Source organism: Periophthalmus magnuspinnatus, chromosome 8 (assembly GCF_009829125.3).
Source record: "Periophthalmus magnuspinnatus isolate fPerMag1 chromosome 8, fPerMag1.2.pri, whole genome shotgun sequence".
NCBI lineage: Eukaryota > Metazoa > Chordata > Actinopteri > Gobiiformes > Gobiidae > Periophthalmus > Periophthalmus magnuspinnatus.
The window spans coordinates 28,144,835-28,170,348 of record NC_047133.1 but is presented as its reverse complement, the minus strand read 5'-3'; the positions used below and the strand labels follow the sequence as shown (position 1 = coordinate 28,170,348).

Genomic DNA, 25,514 nt, shown 5'->3' with positions numbered 1-25,514 from the left:
AAACAAAACAAAACTGAATATTATTAAAGAATATCAATCATAATGTTATGAGGACATGACTCTTATGCAATAACGTATCTAAATGTTGTTGCAAGTCTAACTGCTTGTATGTGCATATAATATTTAATTTTGTTTTTTTCTTTATGATAAAGTTGTACTTTGGCCTAGAACTACCTATCTTGCAACAAAAATCTGTATCTGTATTAAACATGTAGGCCTATAGAATATTGTGACGCCATCTGAAACCCAATAGTATATGATAGTACAAGTGTATTTTAAAGCACACACGTGTAGTATAGTCTAACTTCAATTAAAGTGAACATTTTGGTGTAGAGCTTTGTTACAAGCTGTTTAATAGGTGAGAAAATATTTTATGGAATTAAAGATTTCAATCAAATTTGTTTCCCACCTTCGTTTTCATCCCTTCCTCTTGTTACATGTAGGTGTGGCGTCAGTCTACTAGAGCAGCCTACTAGAGCAGCCTCCTGGACTCCTTTCTTCGTCCCTTCGGCATCTCTGTCCAGTGTCACCCCATCCCGCGGCCCCTCCCACAGCCCTTGTGTCTTTACATCCAAGTACACTCCCCCTGGCATATTCAATTAGACACTGAAGGAGGGGGAATCAAGTTTATCCTCGCTAAATGTTCTGCCTCTGAACTGTCTCTGAGCACGTGTGTGTGGATTGTTTTGGTTCATGACAGAAGCGGTGAGTGAGAGCGGAGGTTTTGTCCAGTGGAGACGCAGTGAGATCAACGACTGAACTGGCCGTGCATGACGCGCAACTGCAGGTGAGTCCCACGCTGTCTTTGATAAACTTTAGAAAGAGAATACAGTATATGCAGTGCGATTTTGGAATGCGTGAATTTGCGGCTTTAGGCTATAAAATTAGACTATTTTTCACACTTTTGGATCCTTGGTGGACACTCTTCACAACACATTTATTTTATTTTCTTGGAATAAAAGGTTACCTTAACAGCAACAGGCATTATATTATGCAACAAGTAATAGGCTACGATTCGTTTATTATTAAGTCTACTATTAGGCTTATTGATGAATCAATGTGCATGGTAGTTAACAACAGCCTAATGTATAACTTCTTATTTAGTTGTTGTTGTTTTTTTGTTTATATCCAAGAATGATCCAGTCTTACTGTAAATAAAAACCCACAAGAATGTCTTCACTGTCAGCATTTGGATGGATTCTTCTCTCTCTCCTCACTGGGGAAACATTAGGTAAGATAAAAACTATATTAGTTTTAGGCTGTGTATTTATTATATAGAGTGCACACCGTAATTGGCTTCTTAAATGTGACATTAGTATTAAATAATAATAAAAAAAAAACATTAAAAAAAACATAAAAAAAAAAATTCATATGTTTGTATTGTGCAGCTTTACACTGAATGCATGAACCAACCACATAAGAATCTATACTTAAAGAAGAAATCAACTTTATTTTTAAATTGTGTGGGATGATGAACTTGTGTCTGTCCACAGCTCAGACAGAGGCTTCTTGGTGCACAGTTGGACCAGCCCAGAGCTCACACCCTGTGCAGGGTCTGCTGGAGCGCTTTGAGGCAGGTCCCGGGTGCTCTGCCAGGGAAAGCGGCCCCAAAGAGACCCATGTGATTGCAGTGGGAAGAGCATCAAATAGCCCTGAAAACAAAGTAAACAAATGTCATAAGAGCAGCTGGAATGTGTTGGCTTTTGTTTTGATATGTCTGTTTTGTGTGTGTAATCAGGTGACCATGTTGCTGACGCCCCTGTCTCGCTCTCCTGGACTTCTGCGGACGATCCACCTTCTGCTCAGCTCCAAACAGCCTGTGACCTGGAGCTTAGAAGGAGACAAGCTGCCTGCTCAATTCACAGTAATGGTGCAGGTCAGACCATTTGTGTCTTGCATTTCATTAATTGATCTTGTATGTTTAAAGGTAGCCTGCACTCTCACTGCTACAATCACAACTGTTCCTGGGTTGACATTGTAGTAACTTACATGTTGAGAAGAACATACAAGTTTTGCTCATTCTCACTATATGAACATGCCTCATGTGAAAGCTCAAAAATATTAGTTCAGAGTAATTGTAAATATTGTTCTTGTTTTGCAGGTGTCGTCCCAGTCCACAGTGCAGTCCAACTCCCTGGAGGTGCAGGTTCAAACAATGGATTCATTGCCCTTTCGCCCCCGAGCTCTTCACCGCTGGGCTTTGAGACACCATGGAAACATCACCTCTCTGACACACTCTGCACACAGCAACCACGTTTATATCAAATTGGGACAAGGTGAGATGTTCAGTTGTCTTTCCTGTGATGGGACAAACAGTTTAACGACAGATGGACATGTGTACTTCAGCCACAAGGTCTAAATTTGGCAAATAAGAAGATAATTTTGTTTATCACTTTCCTTCACATCCTTGAATGTAAATATGATTAGAACCAATAGTCAACATTTTAGCTGTCTGACGCATATTATGAAGGTTATTGATAGAAGACCCAAGGTTACTATAATTTAAACACATTTTAAATGGAGGTCAATCTTGGAGATGTTGTTGCTTTACCTGAAATACTTCACAGTATGGCATTAAAGTTATCTTTCTCCCTGGACACAAGCAGCTGACACCACAAAGCCAAGTCATTGGTCAGGTCTGTGGAAGGTTGAGCTCATTCACAATAAGAATGCATGTATTTTCTTTGCAATAAAAAGACCTGCAATTGAATACTGTGTCACATTCCAAGCAAAGCAACTAAATCTCCATGGAGACAAACAGGTTACCAGAAAAGTTACATGGTGCACTTTTAATACAGCCTTTCCAGAACAGTATTTTATTTGTTTTCTTTTTTCTTAGATCAGAATCAGACTACAGCCTGTCACTTGCGGTCGATGTTCCTCTCTCCCAACTACATGACCTCTGACCTTCAGCCCCAGGAAGTACAGGGCTGCTCCCTCATGACCTCAGGGGCTGTTGGTACCCATAGTCCTGAAGTGCACATTATTAAACTTCACTCTGCTGGCTCTGGTCTCTGTGGGTGAGGCATAACCTTCTTTAAATGTGTCAAAATGAACAGTCAGATGAATGTATTAAAAAATAACATTGTCCTTTATGTGGGACATCCACAGCTCTTTGCAGGTGGAGGTGGAGGTCTCTCTTATCCCCTCAGTCAAGTCCAGGGTTCACAACATCGTACTTATTCTCAGTAGCTCTGTGCCTGTTAACTGGGCCATTGTGGCAAGAGGCATTCAAGGCCGCGTGGATATTTATGTAAGCACTTTAGTAATACAACCCAACACCCAACAATGTCATTACAAAGCATTGCACGACTCATCTCTCATATTGACTACTGTCATTAATGCCACAACACTTGAAAGCAGAGAAAATCTTTACAAAAAGACTTTAACACACACTTAAAAGAGTTACAAAACGCATCCCTCCATAATTGTCATGTTTAAGAAAGCATAAAGTAATAATGATTAACTACAAACATGTGATTCATAAAGCAAAAAAAAAAAAAAAAAGAAAAAAAGACTTAGTTGCAAGTTTAGAGATGACACCAAAGTTAATTCTTATAGATTAGTCACTGTGGTTGTTCTTTGTGTCGTGTTAAAATGTTGTCTCATTTTGTATTTTCTTTATGTCAGTCTTCAAACAGCGTGTCCCCACCCTTTCCCCCTGAACGAAACCTGAGTGTGTCCAGCAGACTCCACACTGACCTGTCGACTGTGTCCGACCTGCTGCTCTGGGCCCGGGACAGAGGCTTCCCCACAGTCACTTCCTACACTGAGGCAGAACTGGCCAACCGATTCAGGATTCACCTCACCAGGCTTGGGGCAGGTCAGGAACTTTTTATTTGACAAATGTGGCATTTCTGTCATTATCATTGTACAGCTGGCTGTATCATGCATTATCATGTTCAAGTTACAAGTCAAGATTAGTATCCAGTTAAAGGGGGTTGTATGAAATAATATCTCACCTGCTATGTCCACAGAGTTGTCTCCACAGGATGGCAGGCCGCCCTGGATGGAAGAGCAGTGGCTCAGGGAGTGGCTGAGTGATTCTCCTGCTGGAGATGGAGAGAGTTTCTCAGTGCAGTGTAAAGATGGACAACTGAGTGTGACAGTGGAACAGAGCATCCTGCAGGTTTGCATACCTGTGTAACATTTACAAAGGCATAAGCACCAGACCTACTCTTGTATAGGGGATTATGTTAGGTGATTTACATTTCCTACACATAACTATTATTTGGAGAAGACTGATGCCAGTTCAAAACATTCATTAAAGACAGTGCATAAATGGTTCAAATAGCACTAAGAAAAGGTAGTTGCATCCATTATTGCAGGGGAGTTACATTTGCAATGTTTTGTTTACCAATCTTTCTCCCAGAGGTTGTCTCTACCTGTATCTGCTATAACGCTTCGAGACCCGACATGCCAGGCCCAGTCCAATGGGAGCCATTTCCTGTTGGTGTTCCCAGTCATTTCCTGTCAGACAGAGGGAAACCTTCTGGGACCCTCAGGAGGGGTGCGATACAAAAACACGGTCAGGACACTTTCACATAAGATTTTGCTGTCTTCTGGGTTTTTTATTATTCTAACTCTTCTACACTTCTTGACTGCTCATTAGTATCTGTCTATGACTGTTATGTAGTCTTTTGTATAAGTACTATTGCTGATTAGAGCCCTGTTAAGTCTGAAGGCTCACTGACCTTTTTAAATTAGATGGTTCAGGACCAATCCCTTGTACTGTCAATAATGAGGTTTGTTCATTATTGACATGTACCTCGTGACATTGATGACCCAGGTCATCTTGACCAGAACAGTTCTATGTTGCTGCCTAAAAATGGGATGCAGTGAGTCAAATAAATGAGGGAGGAAATTGGACAAACCTAGGACCGAGTGTAATTTCAGTGAGAGTAGAGGGGGGCGCAGTAGGAGGTAAATGTAATGAAGCGCACTGGAGCTTGTACAAACACAAATGAGGTTGAGCCATGCTGACTGTTTTTGATGTAACTCTTTTTCTAAATGTTTCTTAATTGTTTTGTTGACATATACAAATATTGTGTTTCTTATTCCCAGGTTTTTTTCTGGAGAGACAAGCTTCCAAGCATTTTGGATTTAAATGCAACAGAACTGAAGTCCAAACGTCCACTAAGCATCCATGTGCGTGATGCTTTTATTCAGGGCAATACTCATCCAGCTTGCTATAATTATATACTATTTCTATTCTTGTGAATTGCACATAGTTTCATGTTTTTATAAGAATAATTTATGCAGCCATTCAGCTACAGGCCAACTATGTCTGCTTATGTGTAAGTTCAAAATATAGAAGTTGTGACGCAGAATGTTATTATTGTCCTCACAATATAAATTCTTCCTACTGTTGAAGTTTTATTCATTCTTGAACTTTTTTATTATTTTTTTTATCAGTTCACCTGTTTGGCCTCATCTCCTACTCTCAGCTTTGGTGGTGATGTAGATAGTGAGAGCCCTCCTTACATCATGCCTCCCTGGGCTCCTCCAGGTTCAAAATCAGAAGAGCAAAGGAGACCGCCATCACCCGGACGCAGGCCTGGTCCTGAGCTGGCCATGAGGCTTTTTGTGTCCGAAACATATGAGGAGAAGAGGATTGGCCCATGTGTAATCACTGCAGATCACCGAGTCTACACTGAGGTCTGTCGGCATAAAATATATTTGATCTTTTGCTGTGACAGTTATTTTTGTGTATGTACTTTGCAGATTTCAACAAAAGGGTCCTTGGTTGGTGTAATTAAAGTCAGGTCATGTATCATCTCACCACAGTCAGATCCAAAAAAGTCCCCATTTTGGAGTGTCATCAGGGATGGCTGCTCCTCTGATGACTCACTTATTCTTAGCCCAGTCATTAAACATGACAATGGTAGTGCAAATGAAAAAATGGAAAAAGACAATAGTTTTGATGTGAGCAGAACTGACAGAAGTACAAGAGACACAGGAGGGACAGAGAGGAGAAGTGTGGCAGTAGAGGAGCAGGTGCTGAGGTTCAGTTTTATCATGAGAGCGCTGTATAATGAGTCCATGCAGTTCCTCCACTGCAGCCTGCTTCTGTGCACCTCTGAGACATCAGCAGAAGGGTCCATAGTACTGACAGGGGACTGTCGCACTGAGACAAGGATTCCTCCTCTGATTTCCACAGCAACCGCACACCAGGTACATTTCCCTTACCTGTATTTTTTATTTATTCATTCATAAGTTATTCACAAGGGCTTGGTAATTATGGGAAATAAACTGATCAAAATCATAATTTTCAATTTGATTAGATTTTTTTTTCTTATTAGAATAAATAAATAGAGCTTTCAATCTTAATTACACAAACAAAAATAAGAGTCTGATGCCATTTAACACTAAAAAAGTCAGCTTTATTCCTCCAAAGTATGAATGAACCCTGCTCCAAACAGAGGATTGGCTATAGACCTCTCAATTAAAAAGCCCAAGCTGATCATTAACTATTTGAAACAATTAGATCTTGATACAAAAATGTGATTAACTGCACAGCCTTAATTAGTGTGCTGATTGGTTCTATGTACTAGCTGTGTACTACATGTAGTTTTACAATGTTGCCTACACGGACAAAAAATCTTACATTGATGAAATACTTGTTACATATAATACTTTTGTAATAAATATTAAAAATGACTATATTTTCTCAGTGTGAGATTCGAAATCTGTCCAGACCTATGGTGGTGACCAGGCCCATCAGCTCTCTAGCCCCAAAACCAAGGTCGCCCCCTACTGGACAAAGATTTAAGAGGCTGAGTGTGTCTCCACTGACGAGCCCAGACCCTGAGCACATCAGTGAGTGACATTTCTCTCTAACACTTTATAATAACTACATGATTACAGTAATTATTCAGGTTTAGTAACTCCTTAAAGGGTTAGAGTATTAATTCAGTTGTCTGTTAATAAACTTTTTTTATTATGAAATTATGCTTTATCAAGGCTAATTAATGTGTAGTCTTTATTAAGTGTTACACATTTCTCTGTTTAATTTAGTTGAATTGATCATTTCTAATGAGGTTTATACCTGCAGGCTCCATGGTGCAGATAGGACCACTGATGGCAATCGTGTTTACAGCCTTTGTGATGGGCACTTGTCTGATGGGGGCACTCTGGTACATCTACAGTCACACAGGTTGGGACCTATGGCTTACTCTCTGCTTATCCACTAATACTGATTTGAAAATAGACATGTGTTTTTATGTGTAGGTCAAACACATCTCAGAGACAGCCTGAGAGAGGAAACACTCAGAGGTCGCAGTCTGCTGAATCCATCGTCACAGTCCATTCAGGTCCAACAGCTCTGTGTGAAAGGTGATACTACTAGATACTCACCAAATGCGAAATAAAGCAAAGGGTCACAGCTGACAATTAACTTTAATAAGAAATTAAGTTTGTGTTGGCTCTGCTTTCCTTGCACAGGAAAATAGCAATTTAAAACATGTTGTCACAAACATAACACATGTGTAACAGTCAACATGTAGCCTGCTATGGCGTAAATACAAATACATTTTATGTAGTTTGTCTGTGTGTTGCCATAGACCCTGTGTCTGGTTAAGATTAAGGTTAGTTAAAGGGTTTGGGTTTGTCTTCAGTGTAAAACAATGCCAACTTTTGTAACGTTGCATTAAAAAAAGGCAGTCAGGAAAATTGTAGACTTTGGCTGACTTTTGGCATGGCCACTGTTAGTTTACTTTTAGGGACCTGTAGATAGAGTTAAGTCATGTGAGTTCCTCCTAGAGGAGGTCTGCTGAGGTCAAAATTGCACTGGCATCTGCACATGCATCTAACTAAACCTTTTCTGTGTTTTCTCTTCCTCAAGATTCCTCTCAAATCTAAGAAGAATTGCAGAAACACTTCAGCCGTGTGGGCAGGCTTGTTTGTTATTGTGCTAGTCAGTAATATTTAGTTGCATCACAATGCACTTCAGTAGCTTGTTGTAGCACATCTTTGATTCAAAATGAAACTTGTTCTGGTTTGAAGCTGCTCCGTCATTACTGATGTGTTAGCGCCACATCTTTCACATTACATAGATTCAAAAAGACTGGAAAAATAAAAGACACCACATGCATTTTTGATACGTTGTTACGTTGTCATTGTCAATATTTGTATATCTCTGGGAAAAGAAGCCACTTTGTACAATTTCCATTGCTTAAGACTTATATTTTATTGATGCTAAATTAGTGGCAAATGTGACATTAATAAATTGTATACGATTTCTGAAAGCTATTTTTATGTCCAAATGATGCATTTATTATGTTATGTTTTTATATACACCTGTTAGTTTAGTTTATTGGGTTGATATGTAGATTTGTGTAAAAGTTAGACATAAGCATTAGTTATTAATGTGTATTTAAAATCATTAAATGGCCAATCTAAGAGCCAAATAACTTTTATGTCAGTAGTACAAATAATGAATGATTAGAAATACTTCATAATTGGATAACACAACAAGGACCTTTGGCAATATAATAAGCCTGCAACAGCAAACAACTGTCCTTATTACTTTGCATTTCTGTGAGTTATCACAGCTACTTAACAAGCTTAAGATAATGCCTTGTTTGTTAAAATATTGTCTGGAAAAAAAAAAACATTTAGATGTTATTTACAACATTGTACAACTGTATGTATGTATGTCCCTTGTTTCCCATCTTGCGCTCAGTTTGGAGTATACAAGGTGTTATAACTGCAAGGCATCTCCTGGTGGCGCTGTAGGTCCACCCTGCGCTGGAAGCTGAGCTGACAGTGAGGGCAGTGGAATGGCCGGTAGCTGCTGTGCTTTCTGCTGTGGGTGATGAGGTTGGAGCTCTGGCTAAACCCTTTACCACACACTTTACACACATGTGGTTTCTCACCTGGAGGAGGACAGGCATCATGAGATAGGAGTTGTGTTTGCAGTGTGAAAAAGGCTGAGACAAACCTGTGTGAATGAAAGTGTGCTTCTTCATATCAGACTTCTGGTGGAAGCGCTTGCCGCAGTACTGGCAGGGGTAGGGCCGTGTGTCCGAGTGGATCAGCAGGTGTGTGGATAGAGTGGAAGAGCGCTTGAACACTTTCCCACACACTTTACAGCCAAAGTTACGCTCCTGGACAGACAGACAAAAAGGCAAGCTAAGTAAACCATGACCCATGAATATAAATTGTCTTATGTATGTTATTTATTTTTATTTATACAGGGGGACCCAATGAGAGCTCTTGGGCTCTCTTTTTCATGGGTTTCATACAACACAAACCGAAAAAAGAATCAAAACATATAAGATTATTAGATTGCAATTGTGTCACCAACGTGTCCAGTTTTGCTTTTCCTTGGAGCATATTCCATTTTTGTGAATCAAAATAGCTAAAAGCCTCTTTCCTGTCTCAGTTCTGGTGCGGCTCATCCTTAAACTTAAACAGTCATGTGATCTGGTATTAAATGCTCCGGTATCAATAATTAACAAGCAGGTAAGGTATTCTGGCAGTTTTTGAAGTAGTCCCTTATAAATAAACTTCATTCAGTGCTGTTCTCTTCTAAAAGATAGTGATGGCCAACCCACTTTTTCATAGAGAAACAGTGATGAGTTACAAATCCACATGTAATAAAACAAAGGGCAGAGTGAAATAGTGGATTCAATGGTTTCAAAGCAGAGGCTGAAGTCTGCATGTACCACATCCACATAATCCAAAACGGATAGGAAGGTTGCTTGTGCTATTTCTTTTCTGTAACTCATTGGGATACAATATTTGTTTCTGTGACAAAATGATCATTTATATTTGAAGCTGTTACATAATTCTGAGATGTTTTTTAAAGGATAAGTTTTCATCAAGCCAAAATCCAAGATATTTATAAGTGTCAACTCTTTCAATAGATGTACCATTCAGCGTATAAAGATTTGTAGCTTGCATGTTACTAAAATGTTTGTTTTTTTTTAGAAAAAATCATATACTTAGTTTTACTTGCATTATGAGGACACCTTTACATAGACAGAGAAAGCTGACAGAAAAAGCTGACACAAGCCAAGCACACATATTTGTATATTATTAAGCTATAGTTTTCTAGTGCATTCAGTTTACATATTGATTACAGCTTATACAGAAACATTTGATCACAGTTTATAGAGCATATGGATAATGTTGAAGGGCGATTTGACTAAAATGACCTCCAATTCCAACTCCAGCTGTTTCTAAAGCCTTTGGAGTAAAAACAAACTGACTCTCTGTGAAGCTGAGCCTCTATAGTTTTGACCTCTGCTATCAGATATACTCTAATTATAAGTGACATTTGCAATTGCATCTTATATTTCACTTAAATTTAGTTTAGGGTAAATCTAAGGAGAAGTAAAGCTGCTGTCTGGATGATCTGATAGACACTAGGTCAGTGGTTCTTAACCTGGGTTCGATCGAACCCTAGGGGTTTGGTGAGTCAGTCTCAGGGGTTCGGCAGAGGTCAAGACACACACCAGACTCATATGATTCACGGACTGCAAGCATCTCCAGACATTGGCCGTGTCCCAATTCGACAAATGCACCCTTTAATGTGCCTATCAAAGTACCTGCCCGACTTAAATGAGCTGTTCGAACGGCATAAAAACATAAAATGACATAAAAACGAAGAAAAGGAACAGACTTTGCTGTGAAAATGACATGAGATGAAGCCATGCATTTCTGAACTGGTCTCTCAAAGGCAACAGCAGAAGTCACACTGATTTGCAGTAAATATTCATTATTATTCTTGCCTGATGGAAATTAGGTGATGGGTGTGTGTTAAAATGTTAAAAATAATAAATACCACAAATACAATGAGTTCATTATTGGAATACATAAGGTTAAAAATTAAAATAATTTCAGTGTGGTAGTATTAAAAAGGTGATGTCTTTGTAAAAAGGTGTGTATGTAATTTGGTGTGTGTTGATGCATTGTATTGGTTTTATTCTTTGAACACAGTGATGTTATGCACGGTTCATTTTGTGCACCAGTAAAACATACTTATGTCTTGAAAAAAATAATATTTTATTTTTCAATAAAGAAGAGTTCGGTGAATGTGCATATGAAACTGGTGGGGTTCAGTACCTCCAACAAGGTGAAGAACCACTGCTCTAGGTTGAGCATTTGTTGGGTTTTGACAGTTCCCTTTTCAAAGCTAAAGCCCAAATAACAAATAAATAAATAAATAAATAAATAAAAGATTTTAGTTAAAGAAAAAACAAAAAAGTTTTCTTAAAAAGGACTATTAGGATTGTGATTTTAACTTTTTTTAAATTTCTGGCTTGTAGAAGTAGACGCTGGATTTTTCCCAGAATGGTTGATTTGAGCTTTTAGTTTCACATGCCCAGTAGCTTCACAGTTCCTTCTTATCAGATGGTGAGCAAAAAGATCATATTAACAGGTATATTTGTCCTATGTGTGTGTTATTTGATTGAATGATTTGTTGGCAGTTCCTTAGTACCTTAGCTCTGCTGTAGTTTTCCAGCACTCTATAGGTGAAGGGGTTTGTTGCAGAGGGGGGCCTGGCTGCACAGTGGTCATTGAGCAGATGGTCCTGGAGACCTCCAGCTGAAATGAGCATCTCTGGAACACACTGACAAGGGCAAATGGAATAGATCACATTGGCTAGTTTTTATAGGATTTTTATATATTCAAATATATATATATATATATATATATATATATATATATATATATATATATATATATATATATATATATATATATATATATATATATATATATATATATATTTTTTTTTTTTTTTTTTTATCATAAATGTTCTAATACATGATATGATGTCTATTGCTGTTTTTAACCAATCACCCCAAATCCCCTCTTAAATAAGCACGATAGGCTAATAAAACTTTTGAATTTCTTAAACATGGCCAAGAAGTTGAAAGTACTACCCTGTATTAGTCCTCAGTTTTTATGAATCCATTCTTATCTTGGTGTGTTGGACATACCTTTTCGCAGAGGGGGCACTTGCTGACAGGGGCCTGGGTCCTGGTGTGAGCTGTGTGACTCAGGAGTATGAGCACCAGCCTCTCCAGCTCCTTCTCCCTCTCAGACTGCTGCTGTCTGTCTGCACACAACTTCTCCTGCTCTCCATTCTCCACCATTGTCTTGGTATTCATATGAAACGATGATTGCAGGGATACTGAATCATTTCCAAAAAGTGAGCAGAAATATATGCATGTAATACACTTACATTTTTGTCATGATTCTTACACCATGTACAAATGACTGATTCTAAGATTCTATTAGAATTTAAAACAATAGCTGTCTTACCAGAAGAGCTTAGATTGCGTAATACTGAATCCCCATGACTTAAGGTGTCTTTCTCCTCTGACAGTCTCCTCCATAGACTGACCAAATGAGGTCTCTTACTCTTGACCAGGAATGATCGGGGCATTGTAGCTGGCAGAGGTCTAGTCTGGCTCTTGTTCGTTGGTGTACTGCTGCACCTGGATATGTTCAGTTACAAGGCTTCTGAGCTTGAGGTTTTCTTCAAACAGCCCACACCTGCAAAAAGATTTAGGATAAACCTCAGAGATAATACAGATAAGCACAAAAACTGTTATAAATGGATACTCTTTATCAAAATAACCTTAAAAATCATAGGACATGTTGCCAAGACATACTACAGTACTTGGAAATGAGTGGCACTTCTGGTCTTACCTTTGCTTTGCATTGTAGAAGATATAATATTTCTCTGTGACATCCTCTTTTCACGCCCCTCTGATGACACAGCATGGCCTCATTTGACAAAAGCCATGAGCTGTAAAAATTACAAAAAACAAGTTATACTACATCAGCTATAAAATCTATAATATACCACCATGCATTGTGGACAAATTGTTGCTCTTTACTCACCAGAATAACCTGTTAGTGGGCGCTCACATGAGTATGGAAAATCTGGTGTGCAAGAGATTCAGCTTTTGTTCAATGTATAATTTACAACGGTGGTTTGACCACATAAAACTCATAAAACTGTGTTACTGTAATTAGAACAAAGATGTTTATTCTTGTTGTCTTAAATGTTAAGTTAGTTATTATTATTATACTATCATTATATAATATGATACTATAATATATTTTTAAAGTACGTCTGTCTATTTTACAGTTTTTACAGTGATTAGTTTTAGATACTAGTCATTTGATAAAACAAAAATGCAAATACCCCTTTTAATTTAATGTATTTATTTATTTGGTTGGGACAATGCATGTTCACAGACATGATTCAACATGAACGTAAACACACCAGATTATTCATTATTTTGACAACAACAGAGTATATCAATAGTAATATTACTGTCACATTAAAAAAAAAAAGTTTTGTTTTCAGTAGACATCAGCAGACTCTTCTTCCTAATCTGGCAGATTGAAATCACATTGTTAAGAATACAACACAAGCCTTTGAATGGCTTCATTCTGTGTGCCTGGTTTGAAGACTATGAGCTGGCTGTGTTCTCTGTGTGCAGGCAGTTGGCAGCTGTGTGGTTGATGTGGCGGGGGGCTTGTCGCTCTCTCCAGGCAAAGGCTGCAGCAGAGAGGGGAGCAGAGAGAGGGGAGCAGAGTGCAAACGAGAGGGGAGCAGAGCACAGATGAGAGGGGAGCTTGTGCTGGCTTCAGTGGGTTTGGGGCTAGGGGTTTGTCGTTCCTGTCATGGTGATACTGCGCTGTCTTTCTAGGAACATGAAAGTCACAAAAATCTTGGTGAAGAAATGAGCTCTAAACCTTTGCTTGTTGCTTTTTTGTACATTTTAGTACATTTACAAATTCCACTTCCAAGAAACCTGAACCAACACAAGAAATTTATATAAAGGATTGGCACCTGTAATAACTCCTTGATACAGTATCATCATGTAGACGTTTAGAAATATAGAGATGAAAAGCATTACTACAATATTAGGCAGAGATGTTTTAAACAGTGTTTCTAAAACAGTGCAGTGAGAAATATTATCCTAAAATATAAAAAGGGCATTTAGGAAAGGTAATGTACGTCAATTATATACTGCATTAAACCATCAACTTTGAATTATATTTTGTCTTTTTATTTTTCTTACTAGCCTCTTTATCTCTGTTACCATATGTAATTACTAGAACTGACTATTAGCACCGTGTGCTGAAAACATGCTTGTGGCAAAACATTGTGGCTAGCAGCAGAGGTTTCAGCTATGACAGCTCTGAGCTGTGCCACTTTCTCACGGTCAGAAGCTTGTCTTTCTATGCTACACCACGTTACTCCCACCCACCCCTCCAACACTCATCTGCTCACAGCTCGGTGACTTTCTCGCACCATCACCAGCACAGAACTTGTACCTTTACTGATATTTTTTATGTTGTTCACTAAAATCTAGAGTAGGCCAAGTGCCCTGTGCATGAGCCAGGCCTTTCTACACTCCCTTCTGAACAGGAAACTCTTGTTTCAGAGTTTTTTTTGTTGTTGTTTTTTTTGTCATTTTTTTTATTTATGTTGTTCCATACAATCAGAATTGAGGGCATCACAGATTGATGATAATTTGTTATAGTTTCCAGAGCAGTGATATTGGTCTTTTGATATTTTTGCAGCTACTTGAAGGCATACTTACACAAGAGAGAGTAATACTGATGATGTCACCTGTGATATCACCCACACAGCTCTGACTGTAGTAGTGAAGTGACATGGCAGGGTTACACAGAGGTGAGCGGGTGTGAGAACACCTCAAAATGACAGACCTAGTCACGCAGTCATTGCTCTGGATAACTTTGATGAAGGCATGATCATTTGATTCATGGGATCGTTCATTCTTTAGTATAAAACCATTGCTGAAATATGGGTCTGGGTATTGCCAAACCTCACAATAAAATACTGGTCCAGATACACGAACCACAATCTGACTTATCCAGATACTATGGATAATTTTAATATGCCTTACTCTGCTTGCTGTTACTGTTAGCTTGGGGGACACGGTACATAGCTTTTAATATGTGTTTTGCCGTGAGGAACTTCAATATACGCAGTTGTAAACTTTTAAGCATATAATAAAGAAAACTCTTGACTTCTCAATAATCCCAAAAGTAAAACCCTAGTAGGTGGGCTCAGTACTCAGACAAACATGTTGGCAATTTAGACTGACCTTTAGATGTCACATCTAGACTGTATATATACAGACCATGACCTGTATGTACAGGAAGGAGGTCTGAGAAATCAGGATTAGACTCTCTGAAGACTGATAGCAGCTCATCTGGAGATCTGCACTTCATTTCCAACCACTGCATATAGTGCATTTGAATAATTATTTAAAACACTTAAAATCACAAAGCACAAGAAATAAAATTATTCAATTTTCTAGAATTATCTAGACATTAAATATAGGATGATTTACAGTAAATCATCCTACATCAAAACATCACAAATAATATTTCTTTTCTACTTTACTTTTAAATTGCTTACAATCTATGGAATAGCCTCATGTATTAAACCGTTAAAGGTTGGGATGAGTCCCTTAAGTCCATTAAGTCCATTAAGGAGTTCTGTGCACTCTTTTTATTATAGCATCTTATTTTAGGTGTGTGAATTTGGGCAGTTCTTCAAGTTCTCATGGTGACACAGCGACATAATGTGTTTGTGCATCTTCTCGTAAATGTGCTGAGGGCTGTACTGATAGAAAATGTAAACGTGTGAATTTTGTCATATCACTCGGCCACACCCGACATGTCTTCATCATTCACTCGATCAGTTTGTGTGTTGTCACTGTGGAGGTGTTAAGCCGCAAGCAGAACTCCCTCTCGATAGCTACATAGGATATGTAACACCAAAACACGGCCACTCCCCAGGAAAGCTTAAAGCCTTTTCCATTATGTCACATGGTCAATGTATTGCGGTAGTTAGTCTCTTATTTTCATTTAGTCAAACAACATTATAAGTGAGATGTATTTACCTTGGGAAATTTTGCCTGCTAGCTGCAAACTATCTTCAGAAGTGTCTCATGTTAAGGTATGGAGAGTGCCATAATGTGACAATTAACTTAATTTATTCGCATGGGTTACACTACAAATATTTATTTAGATTTTACAGTACAGTTACAAAGCTGGCATAGTATTTATGGTCTTCACCCTATATAAATAAACCTTGCATTGTAGGTCTTGTTTGCTACTGGAGGTTGTGATTTGACATTTAATCTAAACTGATTACATTATTCATTCAGGAGTCCATATATTTACATGAAAATCTCACAGAGAGAACAGGTGCATTTATTGAATTTATGCCAAAAAAGAATCTGGAGCAAAAAGTCAAACTGACAATGAACCACCAAGCTGAACCAGTTTTACAGCTGGCAAAGACACCAAAAGAATGGGGTTTATTGTAGATGTGCTGAACACTAGTATAATATTAACAGCTCATAATATTACAAGAATATGCTTGGTTGAAAATGGATAATTGCCAGAGATAAACACAATTGGTTTATTTATATTTTGTTATAACTGATCCACTTATTGATAAACAAAAAACAAACAAACAAACAAAACATAACAAAAAAACTATTAGATTATTATAGGATGTGTAGTTTGTGCTGATTGCATTTTATGACCCAGTTTTGATTTAACTTTCATCCAATGCAATATTACAGGACAGCGTAATTCCTAACCCTACACAAGTCAGGGTTACAACAAACAAAAAACAAAAAAACAAAACAAAAAATCATGTCATGATAAGGCATATTATCTGCTGTTTGACAGCCATGCATTACAATGAATTTAGAAATCCTTTATTTGATGAAATGTTCACTCAATGTCCTGAAATGTTCTGGTGTAATGATGACAGCAAAATGAAATGGTTGTTTAATTCTAATGTTTATAAGTTGGTTTTATTTTTATGTAAAGCCTGGAAGAAGCGGCAAATGAGTTTGTTTAAATGAGTTTATTGTTGTTTTGTTTTCTTTTTGTTTTTGTTTGTTGTATCACACGTCTGGACTATTGTATTTTTGTTAATGGTGTCTTATAAGCCCATTTAAGGGCTCGGCATTCTTTGTATGCAAGACACAATAATAAACTATTCATTCATTCATTCATACAGGTAAGCCGATAACGATAATTACAATATTGACTTTTTGTTCACTATATGAAAGGTGGAACAATATATTTTGGAGCTCATCAGTTATTGTGTGTACAATTTCTTTATAAAAGTGGGAAGATTTGGGGTATTTTTGTTGTAATACAATAACATTTGAGCTGCAGAGGCGACTTCTGTGGCCAGTTATAATAATAATAATAATACATTTTATTTATAACGCACTTTACATTCGAACAACAAATCTCAAAGTGCTACAGTAAAAAGACATTAAAAACAGAAGACAATTAACATTAAAAACAGAAGACAGTTATTGCTACATTCTGCTATTTATTTGTTGTAGCTCAGGTGTCCTAATAATACTATCTATTAAAAATGGTTTACTGGGATTATCTTGCATTATTGTTGTTGTGTCATTGGCTTAAAGTAGTTTCAATATTATCATTTATCACAGTATATCTCTGTAGCAATTTTGTTATCGTGACTGCCCTAATTATTGCCCACTATCTCTCCCTTATGATGGTCATAAGTAAAGTATAAGTAAAGTCTACATTCAAGCAAAAATGTAATTCTGAATGTAATATTAGGTATACATAGCCAGGGTGACATTATTTTGATAGTGAAATGAGCTGTGAATGAGTTAAATGGTGCACGGCTCTAAAGCAGGCCTCAAAGGGTGATTTAGGATTTTCACTCTCACATAGTTTGCTGTCATGGCAACCACTGAGAGCTTTGTGGCAGCCCAGAGCAGAACGCCGCTGTGAGTTTGGTGAGTTTTTCACAGCAAAACCAGACTGTGCTGGAGTCATGTTTGTTAAGAAACCTCTGGACATAAAAGGGGCTCATACTTCTATCAAGAAGATCACCAAGGGAAGGTACATATTCGTAATTGGTCCAACGAATGCATAACGGTGACATAGGTGGCTTGTTTGCTCTCACAACTTTTTTTCTATATTCAACAAGAGTAGACCATGTTTTCCCTGTCTGAACTGGCACCTCTGAACCAGCACCAGAACCAATGCAAGTTACTGAAGCCCTGGTGGGAGGTCTTCATGGATTACCTGGGGGTCCTGATGCTCCTGGCCTCTGTCCTGGCCTGTACCGAGCAGCTTTCCCGGGACAAGCTCTTGTGCATTCCTCTGGATCCACACGCCGGTCAGTCTAGTAGCCCTAGTGACAACATGGAGGAGCAGATTACATCTCAGCCAAGTACCAGCACAACTCCAACCATCAACTCCCAACCTCAGGGTCGACGGACTAATTTGGTGTATCAGCAATATGTGTATATCAGTCAGGTACAATCATCCTAAAATAATACATAACTATAGCAGTAGTTCCCTCATTAATGGGCATTGAAAAATTAGATGGACAACATAGCAGCATAGTGGAAAGCACAAGTGCAACAAGTACCGGGATCAAATCCAGAACTGGGTGGGGCCTTATGAAATTTGCATGTTGTCCTATTCTCAGAGTGCTTTCCTCCAGAAGCCCTGGCTATCCTTAGGCTACCATGAAAAACATGAAGTCTTGTGGTCAGTTTTGGAAATTTTCTACATTAAATAATTTCCATACAATATAGCCAAATAAACAACATTTCCATGGAGATAGAGAGGAGGAGGCCCTCCTCCAGGCCAAATAAGAGTCAGTTTTGTGGAGTTTTGTGGGGTTGCAAGCCTGCACACAGTAAGGATGCCTTTTTCAGAGCAATAAAAACATCCAAATTGGAAACAAAACAAAAAGAAACCATTTTAATTCTGTCTATTTTTTGGCAGAAAAAGTTACTTTAAATAATAAAAAGTAAAACAAGTTATTAAGATCTTATGACGTATAACTTTAACATTATCTTGTGTCTATTATGCTTTGTTTCTAGGTATGTTACCATGACGCTCTGCCTTTCTGCTCACGTTTCTTCCCCTACATGGCCTTGATGCAGTCCCCTGGTCCTAGTGACCTCTGGCTCCTTCTGGCTGCATTTTCCACACACTTCGGCCCGCATAGAGCATTTCCTCACCATCTTGAGCAAGTGCTGCGAGTCACCATGGACATCTCAGGCCTTGTTCCATGCTGCGCAACAAGACACTGCCCAAGAGACAAACGTGACCTATCAGAGAGCTCCGTTACGTTCGTCATCATATTTCCTGTCAATGAACTTTATCAGGAATGCCAGCATAGACTCAAGTAGTGATAGTCCACTGTTAAAAAGAGCGGCAAGCATTTCTACCACCGTTCCTCCATCGCCATGTCTCTCCTCTCAATCCTGCACCTTTGAAAAAACTTCTACCTTACTGAGCTCCCAAACACACCCCTTCAAAACAACAGTGTTTGAAAATCATGATCCCCAGCGTGATGTCAGCCTGGATAAGAATGACGGCGAACAGGCCAGGGCACTGTTTGAGAAGGTCCGCAAATTCCGATCGCACAATGAAAACTCTACAGTAATATATCAGGTGGGATTTTAGGAGTTCTTAAAGGCTATGTGAGCTATGTAACTTTTCTGGTGGGGGTCCAATTGCTTTTCTCCATGGAGATGCTATTGCTTTGCCTGAAAGGTTTCACAGAATGGCATTGCATTTGTCTATTTGCATTACTCAATTACAAATGTCCATATATATATATATATATATATATATATATATATATATATATATATATAATATATATATATATATTATATATATAATACTATACTGAAAATACATTGAGAGCATACAGTCTTACTGTAAGAGGGGTTGCCTCTCCGCAGATGTAGTTTGTTACTGCATTTCCTGCTTGTTTCTATATAGCTACATGTTGTTTTATGCCATACTGTCAGTCAAACACTCCAGACAAAGCAATAGCATGGTGCCTGGCAGGTGGCTGAAAAGTTATGTGGTGGACCTTTTAATAATAGCTATATTAGATTAAGATACTTTTAAAGTATCAGTTTTTATTTTTAAGCCAATTCAATTTTCCTTACAAATGAGAACTAAGAAAACACTCTAAATGTTCAGCAAAAAAAAATAAATATGTGCAGATAAAGTACCTAAACTACACACTGCTTGTAGCACCCAAAATATAAGATAAGAAACACTTGCCATTAAACCTGTTGTCCTTTAGGTGTACCTGGCTCAGACTGTCTTCAAGCTGTTCTTGGTTGTGCTCATTGGGTGTTACACAATCCCTCTGCTGAGCTCCTTCTCCTTCAGTCTTAACTGTGAGGCAGAGGAGCAGGGTCTGGTGGGATACTCCTCCTTCCAGTGCATCCATGTTCTCTCCTCTCTGCTGCGTAATCTACTGCTGGCCTATATGAGTCTGCTAGGAGTCTACGGCCTCCTCAATCTCTACACATTGGGTTGGATCTTACACAGGTATAACAGAAGAGTTTTGGGTTTAAGTCATTTTGGTTGAATATATAATAATGGAACTGTTTAATTACATCTGAAAAAGTATCAATTTTCACAATGTTTCTTATTTATTTAATAATCTTCGCTCAGTCATACTGTTATTGTATACTGATTCAGACTGTTTGCCAGACCTCTACTGGGCTAAAGGTAACTCGAGATAGTGTAGCACCGCACACTGCAGAAGTAAGCAGGTCACCAAAAACAACTTTTTGTAAACTATATTGCATGCTTCAATTAAATAAGCTGTGTTTAGTATAACATTTTGATAATTTGATAATCATTGTGATGGATTGTGTGTTCCCAGTGCTCTGCGTCAATTCTCCTTTCCCTCAGTAAAGGACGCAAGCTCTTTGAAAGAATTCCCAGACTTGAGGAATGACCTGGCCTTTCTTCTGCACATGCTGGATCAGTACGACCCCCTACTGGTGCAGAGGCTTTCTGTGTTTCTATCCCCTCTGAGTGAGCACCCTCTAGGGGAGGACAGCCTGGAGCGCAGCTGGGGGGAGGAGCAGCTGAGGGCCCAGGTCACAGTGGACACAGAAGGCAGCTCCAGACTGACTCTAGTGGCCCTGCCCAGGATTCCCTCAGCCGTGTACACGCTCAGCCATCTTCATGTGCTCAGATTAGAACTCATCACTGATGCTCGCTTTACTGCACAGCTGTCAAACATGTCCTCCCTCAGGTGAGGCTAGAAGCAAACTGTCTATTCCTAGGAATTCACTAAATATTAGTATTCTGATCTATCTGCCATAGTTAATTGTCCCTCGTCGCTCACGCGGCATTGTTCTTCCTTGGTTGTGGCGAGGGGCATTGTTCTTCCTTGGTTTCTTTTCCTTATTTTTCCGCCCAAACAATGGCATTTTTCAACCCCTGAATATGAACGAAAAGTCTCACATAGGGGTACAGGATCGACCGGCTTGGCGAAAAATTTCATACATTTGGCATCGCGAAAATGGCCCATGGCTACCGACTCGACGGCGCGGAGGGCGGTCGCACGGGGGCGGTCGCGCGGAGGGCGAGGGCTATCATCGCCACTTGTGGCTTTAAGGGGTATATTTTTGGCAATGTGAAATGACACTTTTAGTTTTGGTAGAGAATGCATAGTATGGATATGTATATGCACTTAGGAGTAAATTTCATTTGAACTAACCTGAACACAGAAGTGAGGTGAAGTTACAGTAGACATGCTCTGTTCTCCACAGAGAGCTGCACCTGTACCACTGCTCTGCTGCTATAGCTCCCGGTGCTCTGAGCGTGCTACAGGATCGTCTGGAGGTCCTCCATCTCACCTTTTCCCACCCCTCACAGCTGCCCAGGTGGGTACACTGCCTCAGGGGCCTGCAGCAACTACACCTGAGTGGCCATCTGTACAGCGAGGGAGTGGCACGCAGCTGGGCCCTGGGAAGCCTACGTCAACTCCATCATCTGCGAGTACTGGTGATTTATAGCATGTTGCAGCGTATTCCAGGAGAGCTGTGTGAAGTGGCAAGCACTTTAGTGAGGTTGGAGATCCACAATGAAGGTACGAGGCTGTTGGCTCAAAGTGGACTGAAGCGCTTGTTTGGTCTCACAGAGGTGCTTCTCCAGGACTGTCAGCTGGAACGCCTCCCTTCTGCTCTCACAGCACTCACTAACCTGTGCTCTCTTGATCTGCAACACAATAGGCTTAGAACTCTGGAAGAAATTGGTGGACTGTCACAACTACGCCATCTTTCAAACCTTAGGCTTGCATACAACCAGATTGTAGCACTACCACCTTGCATTAGTGTACTCCAAAAGCTGAAGTTGTTAGACCTCGCCAATAATCAGCTCCACAGTGTCCCCCTTGCCCTTTTCACTCTGCGTGGCCTGCAGAAGCTACTCCTGTCTGGTAACCTTTTGCAGCATCTGCCTGGTGAGGTGAGGGCATTGCAATCGCTCACAGAACTGGACGTAAGTGGGAACAGGTTGGAGAGCCTTCCCAGTGAACTGTTCAGTGGTTGTCTAAAGCTGCGTGTGCTGAATGCATCTCACAACTACCTGCGCTCCTTACCGCGGGGGGTGGGTGCTTTAACTGAGGTGCATAGGTTGGACCTGCGCAGTAACAGTCTTGAGGAGTTGCCCTGTGAGTTGGTCCACTGCTCTGGCCTCTGTGGAGGGGGGCTGTTAGTGGAGGACTGGCTATACTTGTCTTTGCCCCTACTTGTCCGGGACCTGCTCAGTCAATCCCAGTCCAGCTCTCGGCCGGAGTCCGATACTTTTCCATATTTTTCTCCAACACAGTGGTGCTTCCACTCTACTCTGGAATCACAGATTTAATCTATACTGACTTCATATATGACTTCACAATATAATAGCCCTGTAGTGTTTAATTTAGATGGGGGGGAATTTTTAATGAAATTGGACAAATGAAGTGTGATGGACATTTTGATAATATAGAACATATTATATAGATAATATATTTGATAATATAGAAATTAAGTCAAAATATATCTGATTCCTTTGATATTTCCAGGGAAGTAACCATATGCCTATTATCAATCAACTTCTTCTATTTGAGAAAATGAATATCATCAGCTTGTATAATCTGAAAATGATACTAAATAGTCACTGGGTTTTATTCACACACTGCAACAATAAATCAAGAGTTGGAAAACAGTGCATGCATATTTTGGCTTATCTTTGTTTCTTATTTAGCCTATATTGGCAACATGATTAATAGGATAAATTATATCTTTGAAAACACAACACAACTGACTTGGAACAAGAAATCAGTTTGCCAGTTCCCCCCAGATTCTTTTGTAGCCTATAAAAAACACAGACTCGCCAACAAAGAAATCACTTTCTCAGGAGGTTTTAGCGACATCTGGTGGCAAAGATGCATAACAAACCATGATCTATAAGGGTTTTGAGATTTATTTTGAAAAAGTCAGTTTATATTCCGGATGGCGTTGCACCATGAAGGTACAATTGCTCCAAAAATATCTGAAAAAACCCCCCAATAATAAATCAAATATTATATATATATATATATATATATATATATATATATATATATATATATCCCCCACTTACAAATTTCGTTTTTCGCTTTCAACTTTGTAATTTTACAAGCACAAATCTGAAAATTACGCTTTCACGAGATTTGAGGCATTTGTTGCGTCGAATTCAGCATTATTAACCCCGCCCCTTTCTATGATGAATTGTGTAACTCATACAAGTCCGTAGTGTACACTGTTGGTTACTGGTCTGTATTGGCCTGGCGATATTAGCATCTTGTAAGTTTGATTGAATGGTAGGTAGGCAGAAGCGTGAAAGGTCATGCTCTGGCTGTTGGCTTCTTGCTCACTGGGAGGGGGTTCGAAGTCAGGTCTCTTGTGTGAAAGTCAGATGACTTACCTGATGAACTAACCAGCAACTAGCAACAACACAAATAAAAATAAAAATAAAAATAAAAATAAGGTCTTCTACTCCTGAGTCTCCGGAATCTTCACTCTGCCAGGAACCGCTCTGAGTCGAAGATGTCTCTAGCTAGCATAACTTTTACAACCATCCACAGTGTCCTGATCGCGTACTTACTTTATTTTGTTCGTTTCTTCATGTTTAAAACGCAAAAAAACGCACGTTATGAACGCTCAACAGTGCGTAAAATACGCAGAAATATCACACGTAGTCCCTGTCATACTGTCATATGAGGGGAAAAGGGCGGGGTTTAGCGCGAATTACACGACTGTTGCAGAGAAAGGGGGCAGTGCTTAGTATGAATCACATGACTGTCACAGAGAAAAAGGGCAGTCTTAGCATGAATCATATGAGAAAAGGGGCGGGGCCTAGCGTGAACGCACGACTGTCGCAGAGAAAGGGGCGGGGCTTAGCATGAATGACATTAGAGAAACAGGGTTAGCATGAGCCGCATGACTGTCACAGAGAAAAGGGGCGGGGCTTAGCATGACTCACGACTGTTGCAGTGAAAGGGGGTGGGGTGGGGCTTAGCATGAATCACAACTGTTGCAGAGAAAAAGGGCAGTCTTAGCGTGAATCATATGAAAAAAGGGGCGGGGCCTAGCTTGAATACACGACTGTCTCAGAGAAAGGGGTGGGGCTTAGCATGAATCACATGACTGTCGCAGAGAAAGGGTGGGCTTAGTGTGAATCACAGGTGTCACAGAGAAAGGGGGGCTTAGCATGAATGACATTAGAGAAAAGGGTTAGCATGAGCCACATGACTGTCACAGAGAAAAGGGGTGGGGCTTAGCATGAATCACCCGACTGTTGCAGAGAAAGGGGGCGGGGCTTAGCATGAATCTCATGATTGTCACAGAGAAAAAGGGCGGGGCTTAGAGTGAATGACATCAGGGAAAAGGGTTATCATGAGTCACATGACACGACTGTTGTAGAGATAGGGGGCGGGGCTTAGCATCAATCACAACTGTTGCAGAGAAAAAGGGCAGTATTAATGTGAATCATATGAGAAAAGGGGCGGGCCTAGCTTGAACACACAACTGTCGCAGAGAAAGGGGCGGGGCTTAGCATGAATCACATGACTGTCGCAGAGAAAGGGTGGGCTTAGTGTGAATCACAACTGTCACAGAGAAAGGGGGGCTTAGCATGAATGTCATTAGAGAAAAGGGTTATCATGAGCCACATGACTGTCACAGAGAAAAGGGGTGGGGCTTAGCATGAATCACACGACTGTTGCAGTGAAAGGGGGCGGGGCTGAGCATGAATCACACGACTGTTGCAGAGAAAAAGGGCAGTATTAACTTGAATCATATGAGAAAGGGGCGGGGCCTAGAGTGAATGCACGACTGTCGTAGAGAAAGGGGCGGGGCTTAGCATGAATCACATGACTCGCAGAGAAAGGGAGGGCTTAGTGTGAATCACAAATGTCACAGAGGGGGAGCTTAGTATATATATATATATATATATATATATATATATATATATATATATATATATTTTTTTTTTTTTTTTTTTTTTTTTTTTTTATATTTGTACTTTTCTCGTAGCCAGAAACCAAAAACCAATGTACCTCAAGGGCTCCTATCGATGTAGTCCGATCCGGTTGTGATTCCGCATCGCGCTTCTTTTGTGCACTGTCGACTGCGGTA

The 25,514-nt window shown here is 39.6% G+C and overlaps 3 protein-coding genes and 1 long non-coding RNA gene across 4 annotated transcripts; 2 read left to right on the top strand and 2 right to left on the bottom strand.

The window, feature by feature from the left end:
• The first annotated feature begins 622 nt into the window (after nucleotides 1–622).
• engl (endoglin, like) lies at nucleotides 623–7,370 on the top strand. Its single transcript, XM_033971700.2, has 16 exons — nucleotides 623–787; nucleotides 1,134–1,231; nucleotides 1,494–1,663; nucleotides 1,739–1,876; nucleotides 2,102–2,276; nucleotides 2,840–3,020; nucleotides 3,112–3,253; nucleotides 3,631–3,823; nucleotides 3,978–4,129; nucleotides 4,373–4,528; nucleotides 5,065–5,148; nucleotides 5,416–5,658; nucleotides 5,725–6,174; nucleotides 6,675–6,819; nucleotides 7,055–7,156; nucleotides 7,231–7,370. Exons 2-16 carry the CDS (start codon nucleotides 1,171–1,173, stop codon nucleotides 7,368–7,370), a joined length of 2,532 nt encoding a protein of 843 aa, XP_033827591.2. The 5' UTR covers nucleotides 623–787; nucleotides 1,134–1,170.
• A 1,292-nt stretch (nucleotides 7,371–8,662) lies between these two features.
• On the bottom strand, nucleotides 8,663–12,122 carry LOC117375140 (zinc finger protein Gfi-1b-like). The gene is made up of 4 exons (XM_033971398.2): nucleotides 11,952–12,122; nucleotides 11,447–11,578; nucleotides 8,942–9,107; nucleotides 8,663–8,876 (listed from the first exon to the last, which is right to left on the bottom strand). Exons 1-4 carry the CDS (start codon nucleotides 12,120–12,122, stop codon nucleotides 8,680–8,682), a joined length of 666 nt encoding a protein of 221 aa, XP_033827289.2. The 3' UTR covers nucleotides 8,663–8,679.
• A 1,346-nt stretch (nucleotides 12,123–13,468) lies between these two features.
• Nucleotides 13,469–19,078, bottom strand: LOC129456450 (uncharacterized). Its single transcript, XR_008648773.1, has 3 exons — nucleotides 18,921–19,078; nucleotides 18,103–18,211; nucleotides 13,469–13,675 (listed from the first exon to the last, which is right to left on the bottom strand). It is a non-coding gene; the product is annotated as an uncharacterized LOC129456450 (long non-coding RNA).
• On the top strand, nucleotides 18,013–22,722 carry si:ch211-106h11.1 (volume-regulated anion channel subunit LRRC8D). The gene is given in 6 exon segments (XM_033971333.1): nucleotides 18,013–18,336; nucleotides 18,912–18,977; nucleotides 18,979–19,488; nucleotides 20,138–20,388; nucleotides 20,729–21,106; nucleotides 21,627–22,722. Coding segments are annotated over 6 exon segments (2,625 nt in total).
• Nucleotides 22,723–25,514: the final 2,792 nt, after the last annotated feature.

Bases quoted from the DNA above. Each gene is read 5' to 3' on its own strand.
- engl (XM_033971700.2), top strand. From the start codon at position 1,171: ATGTCTTCACTGTCAGCATTTGGATGGATTCTTCTCTCTCTCCTCACT. The intron at 5,659-5,724 runs GTCTGTCGGCAT...TGTACTTTGCAG, and splicing joins ATCACCGAGTCTACACTGAG to ATTTCAACAAAAGGGTCCTT. The intron at 6,175-6,674 runs GTACATTTCCCT...ATATTTTCTCAG, and splicing joins CCACAGCAACCGCACACCAG to TGTGAGATTCGAAATCTGTC.
- LOC117375140 (XM_033971398.2), bottom strand. From the start codon at position 12,122: ATGAATACCAAGACAATGGTGGAGAATGGAGAGCAGGAGAAGTTGTGT. The intron at 9,108-11,446 runs GTACTAAGGAAC...CTGTCTGTCCAG, and splicing joins AAAACTACAGCAGAGCTAAG to GAGCGTAACTTTGGCTGTAA. The intron at 8,877-8,941 runs GTTTGTCTCAGC...GTCCTCCTCCAG, and splicing joins GCACACTTTCATTCACACAG to GTGAGAAACCACATGTGTGT.